Source organism: Festucalex cinctus, chromosome 1 (assembly GCF_051991245.1).
Source record: "Festucalex cinctus isolate MCC-2025b chromosome 1, RoL_Fcin_1.0, whole genome shotgun sequence".
NCBI lineage: Eukaryota > Metazoa > Chordata > Actinopteri > Syngnathiformes > Syngnathidae > Festucalex > Festucalex cinctus.
The window spans coordinates 14,232,485-14,254,976 of NC_135411.1; the positions used below are offsets into that span (position 1 = coordinate 14,232,485).

A 22,492-nucleotide genomic window follows, 5' to 3' on the forward strand; every position below is an offset into this window, starting at 1 on the left:
TTATTGTTTGCATTATTTTATTTCAATTGTTATTTAATTTTGCTTATGTTATTATTGTCTTGTTTTATTGTGATATTTATTTTTTAGCATTTAATTTTATTATTTTATATGTTTTTATTGTTTTGAAATTATTTTATTATTATTATTATTATTATTATTATTATTATTATTATATTTTTAATGTATTTTTATGTTTAAATGTTACGTTTACGATGCCAGGCGTAGTTCCCAATACTGCCTCTTGGTGACAGCACTGAGTCTTCAGCTTGTTTGCCTCCACCGCTAAACAAATAAGCGAGACTAAGAAGAAGAAAAAGCTCAAGCCCAACAACAAAATATGCGAAAGTTTCCCTGAGCTGCCACTGCTGTCATCGTGTTTCTGTCTTTCCACTGACACCTACGATGGGCTTCGTACCGGACAGAGGCGGCTTCTGTCTTCTGCTGCTTGTTGTGCTGTCGGAAGCCCATTTTCGATGGGTAAGTCGCGTTTTTTGTGTGTGCTTCTCGTGATTTGAAAACATGACTCAGCTCTCAAAGCCGAAGCTGTAACACGCAAATGCGAATACACAGAAGACAAGTCAGGTCAGCGGGTTTTGTTGAATGACGGCTGAAATTTGCTCACGCTAACTTGTTTTTATTTATCGACGTCGTTTCTAACTATGCCATTAAATCACGTAGATAATGTAATGTTTACGCAAAAGACAAAGAAACGAATTGAAAGAGTGTTTACGTCACATCATAGCAAACCTCGCGCATAATTCCAGTGACCAATAAAGTTTGGTGGTGAAGGAGCATAATATTCCATTATGTTTTGCTACTCGGGCTTACTTCCAACACATCTGACACGAGAGCAAGAAAAAGCTACATTGGTTTCAGAAATAACTTGAAAGTGATACTGAAAAGTACAGAAAAAAAATACTGAAAATAAAGCATGCACGATAAGAACTCCCGCCCGCCAATGTGGCGTTTACTTTAACTTAACAGAAAGTAGTACCAATCATTTTGATAGTGAAAGTGAAATATTGATAGTGGATGAACATTGCACCTACTGTGAAAGATGGAGATGGTTTTATGCTCTGGGACTGCTTTGCTACATCCAGCACGAGGTGTCTTCCTAATTGTAGACTACAATAAAAAGCTTGAGAATGTCAAAGCATTTTGGAGTGGAATTTGCTCTTGAGTTCAAGACACACCACTGTGGAAGTGAGAGGGGAAAAAAGTACCATAAAAGAAAACTGGTAGTGATCACTGAAATAATATGAAACAGACAGTAGGAAAAAAAATACAGAGAATGAGTCGATGTAAATAAATAAAGCATTGTGTTTTTAATATAATTGAACCTCCTCCATGTTTCACACTATTGCTATAGTATCCTCTCTCCAGTTTCATCTCATCAGTTCAAAGGGCATTCTGCCAGACGCTTTGTGGTTTGTCAATATAGCATTTTGACACATTCCAGTCTTGTCAATTTTTAGTGATTTCAGTGACCTTACTGGTTTTGTTGTTAAAGCAAGGGAACAAGTGCCTATTGTAAAACATGGATGAGTATGTGTTAGGTTCCTAGCATGGGGTATCGTAAATATTTGTGGACTACAATGAAATGTAGTCAATGAAATGTCAAGACTGTTAAAAAAAAAAAAAAGCTTTCTGGAGTCCAACGTGCTGCCTGGTGTCAAAAAGCTAGTAGCATCATGTCATGAGAACAGGATAAAGAAAAACCAAAACACAAGAGTTACAAGAAAACCAAACAAAACCCAAGAATAATTAAGAACGAAATATCATTCCATTCTGAGTAGTATTGATACATTTAAATAAATTGTTTTAGTTCAGCTATAATTGTTACAGAGAACACAAATTGTTATTTCTGCATGGAACAAAAATATTTTTGAACACTGAAAAATAGATACATGATTAAAGCTTACTTTCCAATAAGTCTCCTTGTATTGAGCCACCTGCATGCAATCAAAACCGGCCTATTTTTCGTTATCCTTTTATCGTATGTGGAGCATGTAACGTGAATTAAAAGACTATTTCTCTTAACAATGTATAATATACTGCAAATTTGGAATTTATTAATGGCCAGTTGGAATACTATTTGACCTAGTTAATGTGATTTTTTTTTTTTTTTTTAATATAACCTTAACATACATCATCAACACATTAGAGGCTGTAAGATCATGTCAATTTCATTGAACTGTCATTTGTGAGTCGTGATTTAAATCTAGTTTAACACATTCACTGCCAGCCCAGCAAAAATGCATTATTTGACGTTTTTTTCCGTCAATGGCAGTCAATGACTTAAGATGAGATGTAACCAAAATTGATGGATTTTTAAACATTTGCCTTAAAAAAAAAAAAAAAAAAAAGGAAAAAAGGATGCTGCAATATAATCACAAAATATATTGGCACATTGTGTTTAACACATTCACTGCCAGCCCAGCAAAAATGCATTATTTGACGTCTTTTTCCGTCAATGGCAGTCAATGAGTTAAGTAGAGTCAAGTGAGCGTGTCAATGTTTAACTCGCACTCTAGATAGACATTAACGTATTGTTACCATTTCACACACTTCAAAACAATGTTGTGATTCAATCAGGCCTGGATAAAATTCATCAAAATCTTATTGACGTGCTTTGTTTCAACTCCTTTGTCGTCTTTTCCTTCTGTCCACTGCTTGGCCATGTTCCATTATCACATGCTTCAATATCAACTTTTGCCCTGACTAATCAACAATATGACTGTAACCCTAAACAAACCTATCATTTTCTTACACAAACTCTTTTGTTGCGGGCGTGGCGTTCCCGCGTCAGTCTTGAAGAAACACTGTGTGGAGTAAGTGAATTTACTTCCCCCAAGTCATTGCTTCCAACTTGAAGCATGTGAGCGCTGTGATGCTGAATAGGCAGGAAGAGTAAGAATGGCAGCTGCGAAAAGAAGTACACGCTTGACTCTATTTAAGGCTGCATTTGCACTGCGTATGCCCAATTCCCTTTTTTTTTTTTTTTTTTTTTTTTTTTTTGGCTTTGCAGGGATATCACTTGCATATTTGTGGTTTGGCATTCGCAAATTCACCTTTTCGCTCCTATTATATGCTGAAATTCACACCTACTTCCTATTTTTGTTCAAATTTATTTTTATTTATTGTGTAAATCCAGTCTATGACACAGTGATGTTTATATTCTCTTTAAGACTGTATGTGTTTGCTGTCGTTACGGACGACAGCTGTTGAGTCAGTGGCGTTGCCGTGACTAAACTACTGTTATATCTTTTCATTCAAAACATACGTATAAGCCTAAAATAAAGCGGAAAAGGAAATGTGTTTGCAGAAGTGGAAATAGTTGTATTTTCACACAAAAGAGGAATGGCTATGAAAAAGTCACTTGAACTTCAAACATGTACCAGGTCAAAGTTCTGTGGTGTCTTTGAAGTAGTTAATAATAATAAACATGGCATCCCAAAATATTCCTGAAGTGTCATGTACCGGTACAAATTCTTTCATAATGCCAGATGTCAGCACACTTGGCTAGGGATGAAGGTTTTTCTTTCCTTGTTGGCATCTTAAGTCGATGTTGTGTTGTGTTTGGTTAGCATGCAGCGGCGGCCCAACACTGCGTGTGGTATGGCGAGTGTGGCGAGTCCCCGGTGCCCGGAAAGAAATATAACTGTAACTACACCGGCTCTCCCAAACCTCTGGACCCAGAGGGCTCTGACCTCCTCAAGGTATGTGTCCTCATACGGTGGAGCACAAAACCAAACCCTTAAAATGTATTTGATCAATGTTCTTTTTTTTTTGTATTTATTTTTTTAATCTGTGTTTTTATTTTAATGTTTTTTGTGTTTAATTTGTTTTACTTTATTGTTGTATTAATTTTTTTTGTATTTTGTTTTATTGTGGTATTATAATACAGTATTTATTTTGATTCCACTTTTTAATTAATTGACTTTTGATTGAGTTTGTTGGCAATATTTTATATTGATTTTTTTTCTTACTGTTTTATTTCAATGTATAATTAGTATTTTTTAATAATTAATTAATCTTTTTTTTATATTTATTTAGTGTTGCTTTACTTTTGTTTTATTTTCATAAGTAACTTTTTGTGTTTTTTATGTTTTTTTTTTACATTTTTCTATTTCAATTTTTTTTTTATAATTCATTTAATTGTTTTAATATTTTCATGCTTTGTATTTATTTTTATGTATTTTTAAATTTGATTTTAATGTTTTGTGAGATGTAATATTTGGTGATATACATTGATAAATGATAATAATTGTAATTTACAGTAGTTTGTTTTATTTTAATGTTAATTTGTTTAATTAAAAAAAATGTGATTATTTTATCTCATTTTTATTTTTTAGTTTTATCAATAAGCAGTTCAGATAATGGATGGATTTCATTACAATCATTTTATTGTTTTTATTCCACTTTAGATTTTCATCTGTTTCATTTTGAAAATGTTTTTTTCTATTTCTATTCTGTTATAATACCAAATATTTTATATTTCTCTATTGATTAATTTAGGTTTTTGGTTTGATATTTACTGTGGTTACTTTTCTATTTGATATTTATTTTTGTCAATCTAATTATGTTATTCATTTTTATTGTGTCCTTTTATTTCTTATTGACCCTTGTTATGTATGATACAGGAGCTATGTCCCGGTTATGACTACGGAAAGCGCGAACTCTGCTGCGATGTGGACCAGTTGCGTACTCTCAAAGCGAGTCTCCAGCTGCCCCTGCAATTCCTGTCCCGGTATGAACTTATGCTAAAAACAAGAATGAGCTATCAGCACACATATGGCATCATTTCGACTCAATGTCTTTCTGTGTGGACAGGTGTCCCTCATGTTTCATCAACTTGATGAACCTCTTCTGCGAGCTGACGTGCAGCCCACACCAGAGTCAATTCATGAATGCCACCAAGTTCAACACCTCCAACGTGGTGGAGGTTCAGTACTACGTCGGACAAACGTTCACAAACGGTGAGTTGCGTGCGCACACACTACTTGCCTTGAAGTTGTTTTAATTCTGAATATGTAAAGCGAGCGACTATAGGATTGAACAATTTTGCTGGTTGAGATGTCAGTTGAATGAATCCTGTCACTTGTGCAGCGATGTACAACGCCTGCCGAGACGTCCAAGCGCCGTCCAGCAACGTGAAGGCCTTGTCGATCCTGTGCGGCAGGGAAGCCAAGGACTGTAATGCCACCAACTGGGTCCAATACATGTTTGACATCAGCAATGGGCAGGCTCCCTTTCCTATCATCCCAATATTCTCGGGTAAATATGATCTTGAATGAATATATGTTTTTAACTTATCAGTTTGTGAGTTGTTGTTATTATTAAAAAATTGACTTTAGATGTGCCGGTGTTTGGCTACACGCCCATGAACAACAAGACGTATGACTGCTCCGAAGGACTGGATGATGGTTCAGGTCCTTGTTCATGCCAGGATTGCACCAAAACATGTGGGCCCACACCTGTCCCGCCGCCTATCCCGCCTCCCTGGACCATCAACGGTATAGATGCCATGACCGTCATCATGTGGATCTCTTACATCGCCTTCCTGTTCGTGTTTATCGGCACGGTGCTTGCAGCGTGGTGTTACAGGTAAAAACACTACAAGATGGACATTTTTCTTTATTCTTTTTTCTTTTTCTTTTTAATTTAAATGCAATGAAACTTCCCCAATGTGTAAGATTTTGTCTGATTTAGGATTTTCCAAGTTCAGGTCTTTCATACAGTTTTCCCTCGCTATATTGCGGTTCACCTTCTGCGGCCTCACTCCCTTGCAGATATTCATCTGTGTCCATAGTGGATTTTCATTTGTGACCAGAACTTTATGTAGCACAGATTTAAATTGCTATTTTGCAGGTTTGATTGCTATTTTTCTTCCTCCTTTAGTCGCACCGGTCAAAACTATCACTCCTATAGAACCTTCCAGTGTGACGTCACGTTTAAGTGCGCCCCTTGCGGGGGAGGGCAGGGCGTCAATGCGTGTGAATTCGGAAAAAATCAGTGTGACTCAGAAAATAGGTCAAGCAGTTGATAAATCAGCGACCAATGCTATGGTGAACTTGTGCGCGGCCGACGGATGCTCTATTGGCTCAAAGAAAGATGAGATCATTCTTTCGGCTGCCGTCAGTGATTCTAAACCAGGCGGAAGACGGTGAAGAGTGAAAGACGAGCACGGTGGCTAGCATGAAACTACGACTCAACTGCTTTGCACCCACAAAAAGTACGAGGATATGCTCAGATCATTTTATATCAGGTAGGTTTTCTCTTTTTCAAATACAGTGGGTCACAACATTAACCTCTGAATGTAAATTCCAGGCAGATGTGAGGAATGTACCATATTATCTTTAGTGACACAATCATTCATACTTTTTTTTTGCCTAAGTATTCAAGTAATTTAGGACAAAAAGTTACACGATTATCACAACACTTTAACTCAGGCTAGATCTCTGTTGTTGTAAACGTGCGGTCTGTTTGTTAGCAGCTAGCAAGCTACGATAGCTTGAAGACTTTGATATACAGCAAGACGAGTATATCCGGACACAAATGATTTAATGAATGACAATTTACACCATGAAAGTAGTGATCAGCGTACTGTTTCAACCAAAAACAACATACCTTAAGCTTCCACTTTCACTTTGCGCTCCAACCAACTCCATTTTTTTGTAGCTAGCGGCTTCAAACGGCTGGTTTCAATGAGTCGCAGTAATGTCGTGTCCTACTCGGGACGTTTTTTTGCAACACTTGACATATTTCATACTTACTTTTAACGAAAACACTTGCCGAAAATCAAGCTCTGTACAAGTCTACATTCATTTGTTACGGGGGGCTTGTCCTCCAGGAGGCGGAGCGGGAGCTAAGCAGTGACGTCAGCTAGAAGGCTCTATTCAGTGGTGTCGCTATGGCGTGTATTGGCTAGGCCTCCACACTCAGAATTTTATGGCCAATTCCGGCAGTCGTTTTTAGTTTCCGGAGAAAGGAACAAAGTGGAAAAAATGGAGACTGTGAAAGATTGGTTGCTACAACTAATCAAACTGCTGTCTTGTTGAACGGACATTTTTGCCACTCCAGAGAATATTTTGGTGCCGTCGAAAATTGTTTGTAAACTCGCTGTTTAACCTCTATTTATACTAATGAAAGGAACTGATGTTATTTTAAAAACAAACCTTTTGCTAACGGAGAGGTAAATTCAAACAAGACTTTTGGTTTAAATTCTAACTAGTTTAATTGTGCTTTTGCTTAGGAAAAGGACAATCTTGTCGGAGTACGGGCCCATATTGGATAGCAATAACCCGTTGTCTCTCAACAGTGATAATCCCGAAGCTGGTAATTGGATTTCACTCAAATTAATTGAGCGTATGTGAAATGACACGTAAGCAAAGTAACAGTCAAATTGTGTCCACAGTCAACGCATCATGCTGCGAGACGCTGGGCGAGCGTTTCGAGAACATGCTGCGGGTGGTCTTCAGCTCATGGGGCTCGTTCTGCGTACGCCACCCGGGTCTGGTCATCCTGGGCAGCCTGCTCCTGGTGATGGCCGCCTCGGGCGGTCTGGTCTACATGCGCATCACCACCGACCCCGTGGAGCTGTGGTCGGCGCCAGGCAGCCAGGCGCGCCAGGAGAAGGACTACTTCGACAGCCATTTTGGGCCTTTCTACAGGACGGCTCAGCTCATCATCACAACGCCGCTCAACAAGTCCTTCATCTACAAACCGTACTTCGGAGGCGCCGACGTCCCGTTTGGCTCCATCTTGGATAAGGACATCCTCCATCAGGTGAGTCGGAGAGATCTTTATTCATTCATAAACTATATTCATCTTGGTTTTTGAGTTTCTTGACTTGGCGCTTAAAGGGAAACATCTTGGCATTGCACCATTTCAATTTTTTTTAACTTGGCTTTCTATTTTCCTAAGTCAGTAATTCAAGTTAATTTAAGTTTTCTTTTGATTTTGTCTGTTTATTTTATTTTATTTATTTTTTTATTATTGTATTCTATATGAGCATTTTGATTTTAGTTTAGTTTTTCTTTTATTTTGTTTTATTTGATTGGATTTTGTTTTGTTTCTGCTCTGGATGGGTGAGTACCTATACCAGGTATCTGTATCGGCCTTATACCTCCATCCATCCATTTTCTTGACCGCTTATTCCTCACAAGGGTCACGGGGGCTGCTGGCGCCTATCTCAGCTGGCTCTGGGCAGTAGGCGGGGGACACCCTGGACTGGTTGCCAGCCAATCGCAGGGCACACAGAGACGAACAACCATCCACACTCACACGCACACCTCGGGACAATTCGGAGTGCCCAATTAACCTGCCATGCATGTCTTTGGAATGTGGGAGGAGACCGGAGTACCCGGAGAAGACCCACGCGGGCACGGGGAGAACATGCAAACTCCACCCAGGAAGGTCCGAGCCTGAACTCGAACCGGAGACCTCAGAACTGGGAAGCGGACGTGCTAACCACTCGACTACCGTGCGGCCTTATACCTGACCTTATTTTAAGGTATCGGACAGTTCTTGTGACGCAGTCACCCTCTTGTGGGTGTTTTATGTTTAGGACCTAGAAATTAAAAAATGACTGTAGAAGAATAGAAATTAGGGATGCACCAAAATGAAAATATTGAGCCTGAAACCAAAAACATAGATTTTTTTTTCTTTTAAGCATTTATGGCTACAACTTTATGTACTTACCTAACTAAAGTCTCAAGGCATTGCAAGAAAAAAATAAATAATGAATTGAACTTGCTGCATTTGAGGAATGTGGGAAGCCGGATTTTTCTCACTCAGATTGTCCCAGTTCCAACCTGAAAGCGCTTGTCAAATAATTAAAGTAACAGTAAATAAAGATATTAAATATCTGTTTAAAGCAACACCAAGGAGCTTTCAGGTTTTGCTGATTATGGCGGAACCATATGGACAAAAGCGGTAGTGCTTTGCCTGTAGGAAGACCACATTTACCATGAGGACTTGCGCATAGTGTCATCTTTGAGCTCACACCAGCAGGTGAAAGCCAGGCCAATATTGATCCTTGACTGTCTGTACAGTACTTTTATTCGGGTTGTATCCCTTTTTCTTATATTTCTTTTTTTTTTTTTTTTTTTTTGACTGCTCAGACAAACCTTTTCCGTTGTTTTGCAGCTTCTACCAAGATCGCACATATATGTTCGAATCGACTTCCAGCTTTGTAACAAATGGGGAGAGGGGGAAGTGACGTATGCGTTAAACCAGTCAGCACAATTGTAGTTTTTTTTGTTTTTTTTCTTCTTCTTGTGTGTGGCAGGATTGCTTGCTTAGTTCCAGTAAAAGCAATACAGACCCTCTCAGGCCATGACAAAGGCACCATTCAACGAGCTGTAAATGTTTTGGCAGAAGTGTTTGGAAAATCTTTTTGGAATGTTGAAAAATTCCTAAATATTGCTTTGTAAATGACATTTTGCTGTTCATGGTCTGGGCGGCACGGTGGGCGAGTGGTTAGCACGTCCGCCTCCCAGTTCTGAGGACTCCGGTTCGAGTCCAGGCTCCGGCCTTCCTGGGTGGAGTTTGCATGTTCTCCCCGTGCCCGCGTGGGTCTTCTCCGGGTACTCCGGTCTCCTCCCACATTCCAAAGACATGCATGGCAGGTTAATTGGGCGCTCCGAATTGTCCCTAGGTGTGATTGTGAGTGTGGATGGTTGTTCGTCTCTGTGTGCCCTGCGATTGGTTAGCAACCAGTCCTGGGTGTCCCCCGCCTACTGCCCAGAGCTAGCTGAGATAGGCGCCAGCACCCCCCGCGGCCCTTGTGAGGAATAAGCGGCCAAGAAAATGGATGGATGGATGGATGTTCATGGTCTGTTTCATGGGGGTTGAAATTTGGTGTCGAGTGATGTCAGTCTGAAGTTGAGGTCCTGTTTTTGACAATGCAATGTTACTGAGTGAGCAAACATTGTTTTTCTGGGGTGCCCTGAAAAGTGATGACTGGAGGATTTTGCCTGACGCCAGAGACCTGCTGCTGCAACCACAAAGCCATTGTTTGTTCTCCTTACTTTAATCCCCCCAAAAACCCACCAGGTGCTGGACCTGCAGCTCGCCATCGAGGCGCTTGTCGCCCCATACGAAGGCCAAAACGTCACGCTGAAGGACATCTGCCTGGCCCCGCTGGCCCCTTACAATGACAACTGCACCATCTTCAGTGTGCTCAACTACTTCCAGAATAGCCACGCTGTACTGGATCACTGGCGAGGCGACGACTTCTACACTTACGCCGACTTTCACAGCCACTTCCTCTACTGTGTCAGGTTCACTTTCCTCTCTTTTTCTTTTTCTATCTTATGCATTGCCAAGCAGGTGTGAAGTCAAAAATGTTTCATAATGAATGAGAATTAGAGCATAACACCATGTTTTTGTATTATAGCGCACCAGCGTCCCTCAATGACACCACTCTACTCCACGATCCTTGTCTCGGCACATTTGGAGGTCCCATCTTCCCTTGGCTTGCCATGGGTGGCTACGACGGTAAGCTTTACAGTACACACACTAAATTATGTACAAGGACAACATTTTCCTCTGCACCTATAAAATAGTGTAACCAGGCCATACACAGCCAGTAGATATTTTTATTGCATTCAACAATGCTGTGCTATGTTGGTCAATGATATTCTGTTGTAGCGTCACTAACTTGACCGCTGCTGTCAGAAAAGGTAGTCATGTATTGATATTATTCGTTTATATTAGTCTGCAATTACAGTTTGAAGTGCACCTCTTAAGTAGGTCAGCACAGTAGCCAAAAACTTCCATACTCTTCCTAATGAAATGAACAATATATCTATATACAGTATATTTAAAAAATGTCACTTTGCATGTTCCATGATTACTTGACCTAGTGTTTCTTTTAACTCTTCCACCGCCAAAAACGTTTAATAACGATTAGTAAAATCACAATGTATGCCGCCACAAACGTTAATACGTTTTTTGTTTTGTTTGTTTGTTTGTTTTTATCAATGGGCTGTTCACCATCTAAGTGCAGCACATGCTGCCTGGTCAATGAGTTGTGGAATCAAAAACCATCACTATCTATAGCCAGCAGATGGCAGCATTGCATCTCTTTTCAATGGTCTCAATGTGTATGAAATTTGATGAAACAGAACGTTTTCAAGGATGATATAAATGATCAAAGCCTTTGTCATATTAAAGTGTTTTTTTTTATAAAGTGTGGCAGTAAAAGAGTTAAGGACCCATCCACACGAAAGTCTGTTTCACTGTATCCGCACAAGTTTCTTACCGTTTGGGCAGTTCGTCCAGGCGGCAACGCGGTTTCTGAGCTTGAAACTGATCACTCTCTGGAACCGGGCTCCAGAGTGGAAAGATTTTGAAATGCACCCCGTACGTTCCAATGTGGACACCATATGCGGGATACTCCTCCAGTGATGATGTAATTCTCCCGTGACTGCGCACGAACCGCCAGTCTTGTCAACAACAATGGGGAATAGCCGTGTTGTCGTTGCTTTGCGCAACCTCCTTAGCTCGTTTATGCTTTTACAGCAAAATGTTTTGCGTGATGTCACCTCTGCTGTGTTCATCTCACTGATCTGTATATATTACTGGATACTAGCCCATATGCGCCCTTGCAAGCCGTTGACGCATCAGGGCAGCCATCTTACTCCTCCCATCTTGCGAGCAGACTACTGTTTAAACTAATTTGAAGACCCGCTTTTCTTTTATCGCTCAGTTTCTAGACCGCTGTTGTTTCTACTAAGTACGGTCTCAAATGTTCTCTAATAGTATGTTGAGAAACGTTTCTTGGGAGGAGTAATATGGCGGCCTCGCAGCTTCAAAAGTCTTGGCCTGTTGGCTATTTTTTTTTCTTTTCTTTTTACTCACTCACACAAGCACCGCACACAAACCAACATGGTCTCCCAGGTGGTGAAGCAAACCCACTTGAAATATATATTACAACCTTTAAACGTCCTGAGCGTCTTCTTTTGAACACTCACATGTCTTTGTTTCTGTCTGTACAAGATTAGTTTGAGGAACGAAGCTTCCGTGTGACCAGGGCCTAAGTCCTCGTAAGACAGACCCTCCCTTTCCTGAATCGCCGCTTCATCCATCCATTTCCTGTATTAAGAGTTGGCTACGAGAAACATTTTTTGTCAGGAGGCAGTTGATCATTTTTATTTATTTTTTTGCTTGTACTTTATTTAGTTTGCTTTTTTTTTTTTTTTGCCAGCCACCAACTATAACAACGCAACCGCTCTTGTCATCACCTTCCCAATCAACAACTACCTCAGCGACACTGACAAGCTGGACAAAGCTCGGGCGTGGGAAAATGAGTAAGTTGTTTTGTTTAAAGTGAATTAGGCCATTATGAATTAATCTGAATTGTGCTGTCACGGTATGACTCATTTACAAAACATCCTCAGTTTCTCCACCAGCTAAGAAGAGTGAAGATCTGCAATTTTCAAGTGGCAGCTAGACTAAACATGCAAAGACTTGTCAAAGACAAAAACACAATTAGCATTAGCTAATGGTGTTAGCTTCTGATAAGATACATATACAGATTCTCTAAAGTGTGTGTATGTATGTGCACTCCAGATTCATCCGCTTCATGAAGGAGTTCAGCAACCCCAACCTGACCATCGCCTTCAGTGCCGAGCGGAGCGTTGAGGACGAAATCAACCGGGAGAGCAACAGCGACATCAGCACCGTCGTCCTCAGCTATGCCATCATGTTTGTCTACATCTCGCTGGCGCTGGGACACATCAACAGCTGCAGGAGACTGCTGGTAAGCGGCCGCTATCACGAGTTCACATCACATCACGTCACGTCACGTCACGTCACGTAGTGCAGATTCAATAAAACCGGCTCAACCTGCTGCTGCATGACTTGATGGCTCACATTAAGCGAGCAGCAGAGGAGGGGAAAGGGAATTTTAGTTTTATCTTAATGGCACCAATTCACTTCTTAGGTTATCTCAAGATGCTTGTCATATGGAGCAGGTTAATAAAAAGAGATTTAAAAAAAAAAATAGGAAAACGACAACAATTCAACACAGACAGGACAAGGCCCCACTGCCTTGACTAGCTGAATAAATATTACAGGTAGAGATGATGGTTGCAAAAAATTATTTGAAAAGTTGCAAAACTTGAATAGGAGTTAATGAGATTGACAAATAATGTCGAAGGACAAGTAGTAGAATTGGAATGTTGTAGGTCGTACAACATTGATGAACTTTTTGCATGCACACATGCAGGTGGACTCCAAGATTTCTCTGGCCATAGCGGGCATCCTGATCGTGCTGAGCTCAGTTGCATCCTCGTTGGGCATCTTCAGCTACTTTGGCATCCCCCTCACCCTCATCGTCATCGAGGTCATCCCCTTCCTGGTGCTGGCTGTCGGCGTGGACAACATATTCATCATTGTGCAAACATACCAGGTACGTGCTCGCTTCAATCCATCACCTGGTCCCCTTCAAATCAGGCTTCAACCTTTAAGCCCTAAGTCATTTTTCAGGATTTTGCTAGAAAATTGCATAACCAAAATAAAAAGAGGATATCTCTGTAACCACAAGGTCTAATTCTTAGGGGTGTTAAAAAAAAATCGATTCGGCGATATATCGCGATACTACATCGCGCGATTCTCGAATCGATTCAATAATAGGCAAAATCGATTTTTTTTTTTTTTTTTTTTTTTTTTTTTTTTTTTTTTTTTTTTTTTTTAAGGATTCACACCTTAAGCATGGAAGAATGTTATATGAACGGAACATTAAGCCTTAATATTTTATTTTAATGCTGTTTAAACATGAAACAGATTACAACCTCTATAAGACTGAAATTTCAGATAAATAAATAATACATTTTCATATAAATCTTACACTCTACAAGCTTACTGATTAGTATTTTCTAAATTTGAATGAAAAAAAATCGCAACAATCGACTTATAAATTCGTATCGGGATTAATCGGTATCGAATCGAATCGTGACCTGTGAATCGTGATACGAATCGAATCGTCAGGTACGAGGCAATTCACACCCCTACTAATTCTTGTCATAATAAAGGGAACACTTGTGAGATTTGTTCAGATATGTAAATATCAGAATATATGTTACTTGTTAACTCATTCACTCCCAGCCATTTTCACTGAAGCAATCCCCTTCGCTCTCGGCTGTTTTACTGATTTTGCAAGGCCCACAGAATATTGTTTTCTTTTGCTATAAAAGCATGGAACCAACCAAAAGAAAGATTAGAGTCTCTTCTTTCATCAGGAAAAAAAAATTATATTTCTATCGGTTTCCGTTTTGCAGCAATTCGCATTAGAATATAGCTATGTTTCATCATTATTCACAAATCTGCTTTGAATTGTGGGGAAACAGCTTTTCATCATACCCCTGGTTGATCTATTATGCTCTGCTGCCACCTGCTGGCCGTTTTTGTAATTACTACCATGTTTTTCACCCTTTCTCTGCAATTAAGAGGCTGCATCAAAGCCTTCTGAGCACAGTGGTCTCCAACCTTTTTTCCACCATGGACCGCTTCCACAACTTTCGCGGACCAGCAACCCAGTAAGGGGGTGGGGAGGGGCGGATTGGTGGGGCTGGGGTGGCGATGCCTAGTATGTTCAGCAGTTAATTAATCAAAAAGCTAGAACAACAAACGCAAATCCACTATGTATGTATTTTTATGTACCGGTACTAGCAACACAGACACCATAACAAGTAGGGGTGAGAATTGCCTAGTACCTGACGATTCGATTCGTATCACGATTTACAGGTCACGATTCGATTCGATACCGATTAATCCCGATACGAATTTATAAGTCGCTTGTTGCGATTTTTTTTCATTCAAATTTAGAAAATACTAATCAGTAAGCTTGTAGAGTGTAAGATTTATATGAAAATGTATTATTTATTTATCTGGAATTTCAGTCTTATAGAGGTTGTAATCTGTTTCATGTTTGAACAGCATTAAAATAAAATATTAAGGCTTAATGTTCCGTTCATATAACATTCTTCCATGCTCAAGGTGCGAATCCTAACCCGAAGTCAGACGTTTTGTTGAATATTTTTCCATTAAAAATGGAAGTTTAAAAATCGATTCACACACAAAAAAAAAAAAAAAAAAAAAAAAAAAAAAAAGGCAATGATGATAAGACGTTGAATTGGTAAGACTACCGAATGAACAATTCTGAGCTCTTAAAAAAAAACAAAAAAAAACGATTTTTTTTAATTGAATCGATTAGAGAATCGCGCGATGTAGTATCGCGATATATCGCCGAATCGATTTTTTTTTTTAACACCCCTAATAACAAGGGTAACATCAATGCTTTAATATGGTGAGGTCACTATGGTAATGCTTATGAATGATACGAGCAACACAAGAACTAGGGTATTTTGTAGCTATAACAATAATGTGAACTAAGCCCCATTGTATGTAACTATATGAACAGCGCCCTCCTTAAGTACGCCAACATAACCAAGCACCACATGAGTAACTCACTCACCATAACGCTGGATTTAGAGCTGGTCCATGTACATTACTTTTTCTTCTTGGTCAGTGGCTCCTGTGTTGTCTCATCACTGGGCTTTTTCTCCATTGCAAAGAAACGTTCCAAATATGTTTTTTACTCATTTGCTAACCTGTCGATTAGCATCAGCGCTACGCGACTGAGATAATTAGCATCTTGACATGCCTCAAGAGTCCGTCGTAAACAGAGAGAATCCGCTCACTTTTCAAATTCAAACATTTTAAAGCCTCGGCTATTCAATTAACCGGAAGAAGAGTAAGTTTTATTTTTCCAGCTGTGCAGCCCCGTCCAAAGAGGCCCACGGCCTGGTACCGGTCCACGGCCCAGTGGTTGGGAACCACTGCTCTAGCATGAAAAAACGTGTAAATATGTCTTTGGGACATTAATACATTTCAAATAGAATGTATTTATACGTTTTTGGGAGTAAATGAGTTAATTTATGTGACATGATTATATTCTTTCATGATTAGTACATTGTTTCACGCTATTTCTTGTCCAGAGTCCGAGAGGCCCCCAATTAGGGGGCATTCTGCTTAAAGGGGTACTTAATCTATTCTTGTTTTTGTTTTTGTTTTTTTTTTGTTAGCGAGATGAGCGGATGCCCCAGGAGGAACTTCACCAACAGATAGGTCGCATCCTCGGTGACGTCGCGCCAAGCATATTCCTGTCCTCTTTTTCCGAAACAGTGGCCTTCTTTCTGGGTATACAAAAACACATGACGTTGAAAGCGAATATCCCGAATGTTCTCAATGGTGAGTGACGCATTTTCTCATTTCTTGTTTTTCTGCAGGAGCACTGTCGAACATGCCTGCAGTCAGGACCTTCTCCCTTTTTGCTGGCCTGGCTGTTTTTATTGATTTCCTGTTGCAGATCAGCTGTTTTGTTAGCCTTCTGGGCTTGGATCTGAAGAGGCAGGAGGTGGGCCTCAACATTGGCAACGCATTCAGGATGATTATAGCAGAATTTCCTAAATTGTGCTGCTGTCACAAAAGGCGAATCGTCTGGACATCATCTGCTGCGCCAAGTTTCCTGAAGGTCACGAAACAAAGACGGACAGCATCCTCTTCCGCTTTTTCAAGAAGCTGTATGCGCCGTTCATCCTCAAAGAGTGGGTGCGGCCCATTATTGTAAGTGCATCAGTGGAATGCGTCTGCAACAGCCATATTTAATTTTAAACCAAAGTTGTCGTTTGATCCATAAGTTTAAAATAATCATCTCTGTTCAGGTGGCTGTGTTTGTGGGAGCCTTGTCCTTTAGTATTGCTGTGGTGAATAAAGTTGAGATTGGACTGGATCAGCAACTTTCCATGCCTGATGTAAGCCAATTGGGATATTTTCCAACATTTGTTAAAACCATCAAAATTCAGTCCATTGTGTATAATAATAAAATGTATCCTCGTGTGATTTTTTTTAATTTTTTTATTTTTGCTCAAACAGGATTCCTATGTGTTGGAGTACTTCAAGAACCTGAGTCAGTATCTCCACACGGGAGCGCCGGTCTACTTTGTAGTGGAAGACGGCCTGAACTACAGCAGCCTTGAAGGCCAAAACGCCGTGTGCGGTGGCGTGGGCTGCAACAACAATTCTCTGGTGCAACAGGTCTACTCCGCGTCGCTCATCAGCAACTAGTACGTCTTGCATCTTCAAATTAAAATGTTTAAAAATGTAAGCGACACCATGAAATTTTTATTTAGTTATTTTTTCAACTTTCAGCTCCACCATCGCCTTCACGCCTTCCTCCTGGCTGGACGACTATTTCGACTGGGTCAAGCCGCAGTCCACCTGCTGTCGTTATTACAACGCCACAGGAGCTTTCTGTAACGCTTCAGGTAAATCTTTATCTAATGTCAACAACTCTCTGGCTGACTTTTCCCCTACATTCTAACTATTACCTTTGCACGCAACGAACAGGCCAACACACCGGCACAAGCGTGTTTTTGACACCACAGTATTCTTACAGAAGGTGAAAAATATTTATAGTTAGTTTATAGTCGAACCAGCTAGTTGACACATCGGCTTTACCACCGTACAATAACAATAATAGCTTGAAGTTAATCACCCTTCAGCTGTTTTGGCAAGAACATTACGGATGCCTCGCAGAAATCAATATGGGGTTGGTCGGCGTAGCAAATTAGAGCAAGGCTCTGAAAATGAAAGCGGTAGCAAAGATACTTGCAAAAAGTGCAAGTCTGTGCTCAAATGTAAGAAAAGCAAAAGTGCAAGTCTATGCTCAAATGCAAGAAAAGCACAAGCGCGCAATCATCTGAAAAGGCATCTGTTCAGGCAAGCTGACCAACAGCCTAAATCCTCATGTCAGCTATCAGAAAATTCACTGAATGTCTCTTGTAACTGAAGACAAACAATATACTGTAGCATCTTCTTAGACAAAACAACGTGTGGTGTTTGGTTGACTTATGGGCAGGTCAGGGTGTTACCCTGCTTCTTGTCCGAACTCTGGGATTAACTTCATTCACCAAAAAAATGGCAAAATTCAAAATGAATCAATAAATAAATGTGAAAATACAAATGGATATAAAATGTAATAATAAAAATAAATAAATGAAAATAAAAACAACAAAATATGTAGATATAATAAATAAAAGTAAACATACGTACAAAATAGAGATAATAAATCAGTCAATAAAATTAAAAATGCATACATGAGATTCTAAAAATAAATGTAAAAATAAATGTGGAAATGTGGGCGGTCCAACGCGTGTCTTGGTTAGACTCCGCTATTGCAAACTTCTTAGAGTGAGCGGGTTAGTTAACAAGGAAGTCTTGTCGGCTTGCATGGAGAGCTCCAGAAATGGACGACAAGCTTGTCCACTCTCACCACAACTTGCGACTGGAATTGCTGGACAACTTCACACAAGTTTACGGATTTCATGCTGACAGCATCTGAAGCATGAAATAAATAAATATGAGAGCAGAGCTGATTGACATTTAATTCTATTTATATATTTATTGTTGTATTTCCACTTTCACTTTTGGATTTATTTTTATTTTTTTAATCTTGTGTTTTAGGTTTGTATTTATGTTTACTGTTATTTATATATGTACGTATGTTTTTTTGTTTTTTTTTAATTATATTTTTATAGCCGTTTTTATATTCAGTTTTGTTTATTTATTCTTAATTTGGGCATTTTTGGTCCTCCATAAACAAGAACAAACTGTGGAAAATGACTTGAGCCAATTCCTTAACAACCAAATATCATGTTCCTATACAGAACGCACTCCGATTCTTACCAATTGGCTTGTGGTTTTCTAGTGGTGGACCCGTCATGTGTGCACTGTCGACCCATGACACAAAGCGGGAAGCAGAGGCCCGTCGGTGATGACTTCATGCACTTTCTCCCCATGTTCCTGTCGGACAATCCCAACGCTAAGTGTGGAAAAGGGTAATTCCATCTCCTGAGTTTTTGCGCGTATGTTTTTTTTTTTTTTTTAATTATGTATCCCATCACCAAGCTCACTGTCTGTTTTCATTGCAGCGGCCATGCAGCCTACGCCACAGCCGTGGACGTTTATCCCAACAACACCCAGGTGGGAGCCAGCTACTTCATGACCTTTCACACCATCCTGAAGGAGTCGTCGGACTACATTGACGCTTTAAAAATGGCCCGCATCTTAGCTGGCAACATCAGCCAGACCATGGACCACAAGGTCTTTGCCTACAGGTGAGTCCTGCTTGTACTGTCATACAAAAAGTCTGTGTGTAACACGCTGCTGCTTGTAGAAAAAGAAATGTGCAAGTTGCTGTAATTTATCAAATATTGCAGTGTAATAGGTTTTAATATAAAATTAGTTGAATTTGACATCACATATTTTTTTTAAATCTCTGGTAATGCTGCAAAATGCTGATTTTGTAGCATACATCATGTAAAAAGAGCCAACCACTATTCATCTATATCAGGCCAAGAGGTTTTTTTCTTACAAAGATCTGACAAAACTGGTCATCGAGGCTGCAACGAGACTTAGATTTCCAGGAATTTCTGGCAAGTACAAATTTGTCATGCATATTTGACTTGATCATACTTTTGGGCTACGGTTAGCATGCCCAATACAGAGGCCTCTTCCAAGATAGCTGATTAGGGAGGCTGTACAAAGCCCAACCGCAACGTTTAGATATCTGCAGGAATTTTTGGCAAGTACTGGCTATGTCCTCCATATGATAGCAGTCTGCTGTACTCCTGACAAAGTCAACTGGTGAGGGAAGCTGGAAAGAAGCCTACAATGACAATACAAGACTTGATGAATTTCTTCCAAATTTTGGTTCTCTGCCCTACATGTGACAACAATCTGTTGTATCCCTTATATTTCTGAGCTATGGGACAGAGTGAAGGAAAAAAAAAACATCCAAAAAACGTGGTTAACTCATTGACTCCAAGCCATTTTCACTGAAGGAACCTCCTTCGCTCCTGGCTGTTTTACTGGATTTTGACAGATTTTGCAAGGTGTACAGAATATTCTATTGCTATAAAAACGTTAACCTAGCAAAAGAAAAATTAGTCTCTTCTTTCATCAGGAAAAAAAAAGTATATTTGTATCTATTTGCGTTTTGCAGCAATTAGCATTATAATATAGCTAAATGTCATCAATATTCACAGTCCTTGTGAAAACACTTACAAAAAGAGCTTGTTGTAACATGGCCCTGGCTGATCTCTTATACTCTGCTGCTACCTGCTAGCCATTTCATTTATTTATTTATTTATTTTTAATTTCTACCATTGCTTTAAGCCACCTCTTCATCTCAGAAGCTGCATAAACATGTAAACACGTTTTTGGGAGTCAAGGACAAAGTATTTAAAAACGTTTTAACACGTTTTGGAGATTGAATGAGTTAAGGAGGCTCCAAAGAGATAAAGGAATTTCAGGCAAGCACTAGTAGTGTCCTACATGTGACAACAATCGGCTGCAAGAATGAAACTTCATCCAATTAAACCGGTCAGGGGGGGTAGCAACTAACCACTAACTAGCACCTGTTTTGTTTTTTGTTTTTCAGCGTCTTCTACGTGTTCTACGAGCAGTACCTGACCATCGCGTACGACACAGCCTTCAACCTGAGCGTGTCGCTGGCCGCCATCTTCGTGGTCACCACGGTGCTGCTGGGCTTCGAGCTGTGGTCGGCCGTGCTGGTGTGCGGCACCATCGCCATGATCCTGGTCAACATGTTTGGCGTCATGTGGCTGTGGAACATCAGCCTCAACGCCGTCTCGCTCGTCAATCTGGTCATGGTGAGGAGACGAGTGTGAGCCTAATACGAGAATTGTCGTGTACAAATGTTTCCTTTTGCAGGCCTGTGGGATTTCTGTGGAGTTCTGCAGTCATCTGGTTCGGGCTTTTTCCGTCAGCATGAAGAAGAGCAGAGTGGAACGGGCTGAGGAGGCGCTGGCTCACATGGGCAGCTCGGTAAGTCTTAACTTGAAAGTTGATATTGATCACTGTCGCCCATTTTGTTTAAGATTTGAGAGAAGTGGTTCCCAGCAAGGTTATTTTAATTAACTAAAACTACTATAACAACTAAAATTAAAAAAATATTTTGTTAACAAAATAAACTAAAAATGAAAATGATTTCTTTTTAAAACGAAAACTAACTGAAACTACATTTTATGTTTACAAAACTAATTATAGCATAAAAGTCATTCGTTTTAGTCTTTGATAAAATTCATGAGCCTATGGGGATATTTTATTTTGATATTAACCGGAATAAGGATGTCATCTAGCAGCAGCCAATAGAAAAACACATCTTCAGATGACATCGCTCCCTTGGTGTTTTTTAAAATATTGCGCCCAAGCAATACACATAAAAAAAAAAAAAAAAAAAAACTAAAACTAATGCTGAAACTAACTAAATCTAAACTAAAACTAAGCATTTGTTAAATAAATAAAACTAATAACTAATAAAAACTAACAGAACCAACCTGAAAACTAATTAATACTAACTCAATTTAAAAAACAAAACTCAAAGCAAAATAAAAACTAACTAAAATGAAAATTCGAAAACTATAATAACCCTGGTTTCCAGTAGGAGGTAATGTACAATTCAGCAATATCATTGAGATGAGTTGATTGTACTCACCAACATTTTTTAAACTAATTCAGTCACTGGTTCGGTCTTTGTTTTCCAAAGTAAAAGGAAATGTTTTGAAAATGTCTTATTTTGATAAAATACAAAAGGTGATCAGTCTACTGTAAAGAAGTACTTCAGAAATCAGACAATAAATACTGTTGAGAGACGGAAATTGGAGGGTTTTGACCATTTTAATTTAAACAACGGCTATAGATTACTCACTTATTAGAACAGATGTAGATTGATTTGATAATTGATGACTTGTCAATTTAATTTTGACAGCTCTACTTGCTAAGATAACCCCGACTGTTTTTATGACTCTTGAGGTATAGGTTAACCTTTTTGTCAAACACTACTGATATTTTCTTGCTTCAGGTGTTCAGCGGGATCACGCTGACAAAGTTCGGCGGCATCCTCATCCTGGCGCTGTCCAAGTCGCAGATCTTCCAAGTCTTCTACTTCCGCATGTACTTGGCCATCGTGCTGCTGGGTGCCGCGCACGGCCTCATCTTTCTGCCTGTGCTGCTCAGCTACATAGGTCAGTACACAATGGATGATGCACGTATGATGGTTAGAAAAAGTCTTCACGCCCCTTTTAAACTCCACATTTCAACTCGGCTTTATTAACTCATTCACTGCCAGCCCATTAAAAATGACGTCTATAGCCGTCAATGGCAGTGAATGAGTTAAAAAAATAAATAAAATAAAATAAATAAATTAGGTCTCAGAAGTTCACCCATATGAAACGAGCTGTTCATAATGACTGACGACAAAATAATCATTGTAAAATAATGATGATGATGATAATAATTAATTAATCCTCCCATATTCTTTTATTTCGGCTCATGGGGTAGGGTGGCTTGAAGGCGAAAATTGCTTAAAGAGCTCCCTCGTTTATCACGGCTTCATCTT

At 39.6% G+C, this 22,492-nt stretch overlaps 1 protein-coding gene across 1 annotated transcript in view; it reads left to right on the forward strand.

The window, feature by feature from the left end:
- Nucleotides 1-312: 312 nt before the first annotated feature.
- Nucleotides 313-22,492, forward strand: part of npc1 (Niemann-Pick disease, type C1) — a 23,625-nt gene continuing 1,445 nt past the window's right edge. The window contains exons 1-24 of the mRNA XM_077518367.1: nucleotides 313-477; nucleotides 3,588-3,719; nucleotides 4,644-4,750; nucleotides 4,834-4,979; nucleotides 5,110-5,277; nucleotides 5,358-5,607; nucleotides 7,256-7,338; nucleotides 7,418-7,788; nucleotides 10,060-10,286; nucleotides 10,403-10,503; nucleotides 12,215-12,317; nucleotides 12,580-12,769; nucleotides 13,238-13,420; nucleotides 16,095-16,209; nucleotides 16,299-16,426; nucleotides 16,501-16,635; nucleotides 16,734-16,823; nucleotides 16,945-17,135; nucleotides 17,221-17,336; nucleotides 18,779-18,908; nucleotides 19,002-19,187; nucleotides 20,513-20,744; nucleotides 20,806-20,919; nucleotides 21,956-22,118. Coding sequence (XP_077374493.1) covers nucleotides 403-477; nucleotides 3,588-3,719; nucleotides 4,644-4,750; nucleotides 4,834-4,979; nucleotides 5,110-5,277; nucleotides 5,358-5,607; nucleotides 7,256-7,338; nucleotides 7,418-7,788; nucleotides 10,060-10,286; nucleotides 10,403-10,503; nucleotides 12,215-12,317; nucleotides 12,580-12,769; nucleotides 13,238-13,420; nucleotides 16,095-16,209; nucleotides 16,299-16,426; nucleotides 16,501-16,635; nucleotides 16,734-16,823; nucleotides 16,945-17,135; nucleotides 17,221-17,336; nucleotides 18,779-18,908; nucleotides 19,002-19,187; nucleotides 20,513-20,744; nucleotides 20,806-20,919; nucleotides 21,956-22,118 — 3,736 coding nt within the window. The 5' untranslated portion in view covers nucleotides 313-402. The remainder of the gene's footprint in view (nucleotides 478-3,587; nucleotides 3,720-4,643; nucleotides 4,751-4,833; nucleotides 4,980-5,109; nucleotides 5,278-5,357; nucleotides 5,608-7,255; nucleotides 7,339-7,417; nucleotides 7,789-10,059; nucleotides 10,287-10,402; nucleotides 10,504-12,214; nucleotides 12,318-12,579; nucleotides 12,770-13,237; nucleotides 13,421-16,094; nucleotides 16,210-16,298; nucleotides 16,427-16,500; nucleotides 16,636-16,733; nucleotides 16,824-16,944; nucleotides 17,136-17,220; nucleotides 17,337-18,778; nucleotides 18,909-19,001; nucleotides 19,188-20,512; nucleotides 20,745-20,805; nucleotides 20,920-21,955; nucleotides 22,119-22,492) is intronic.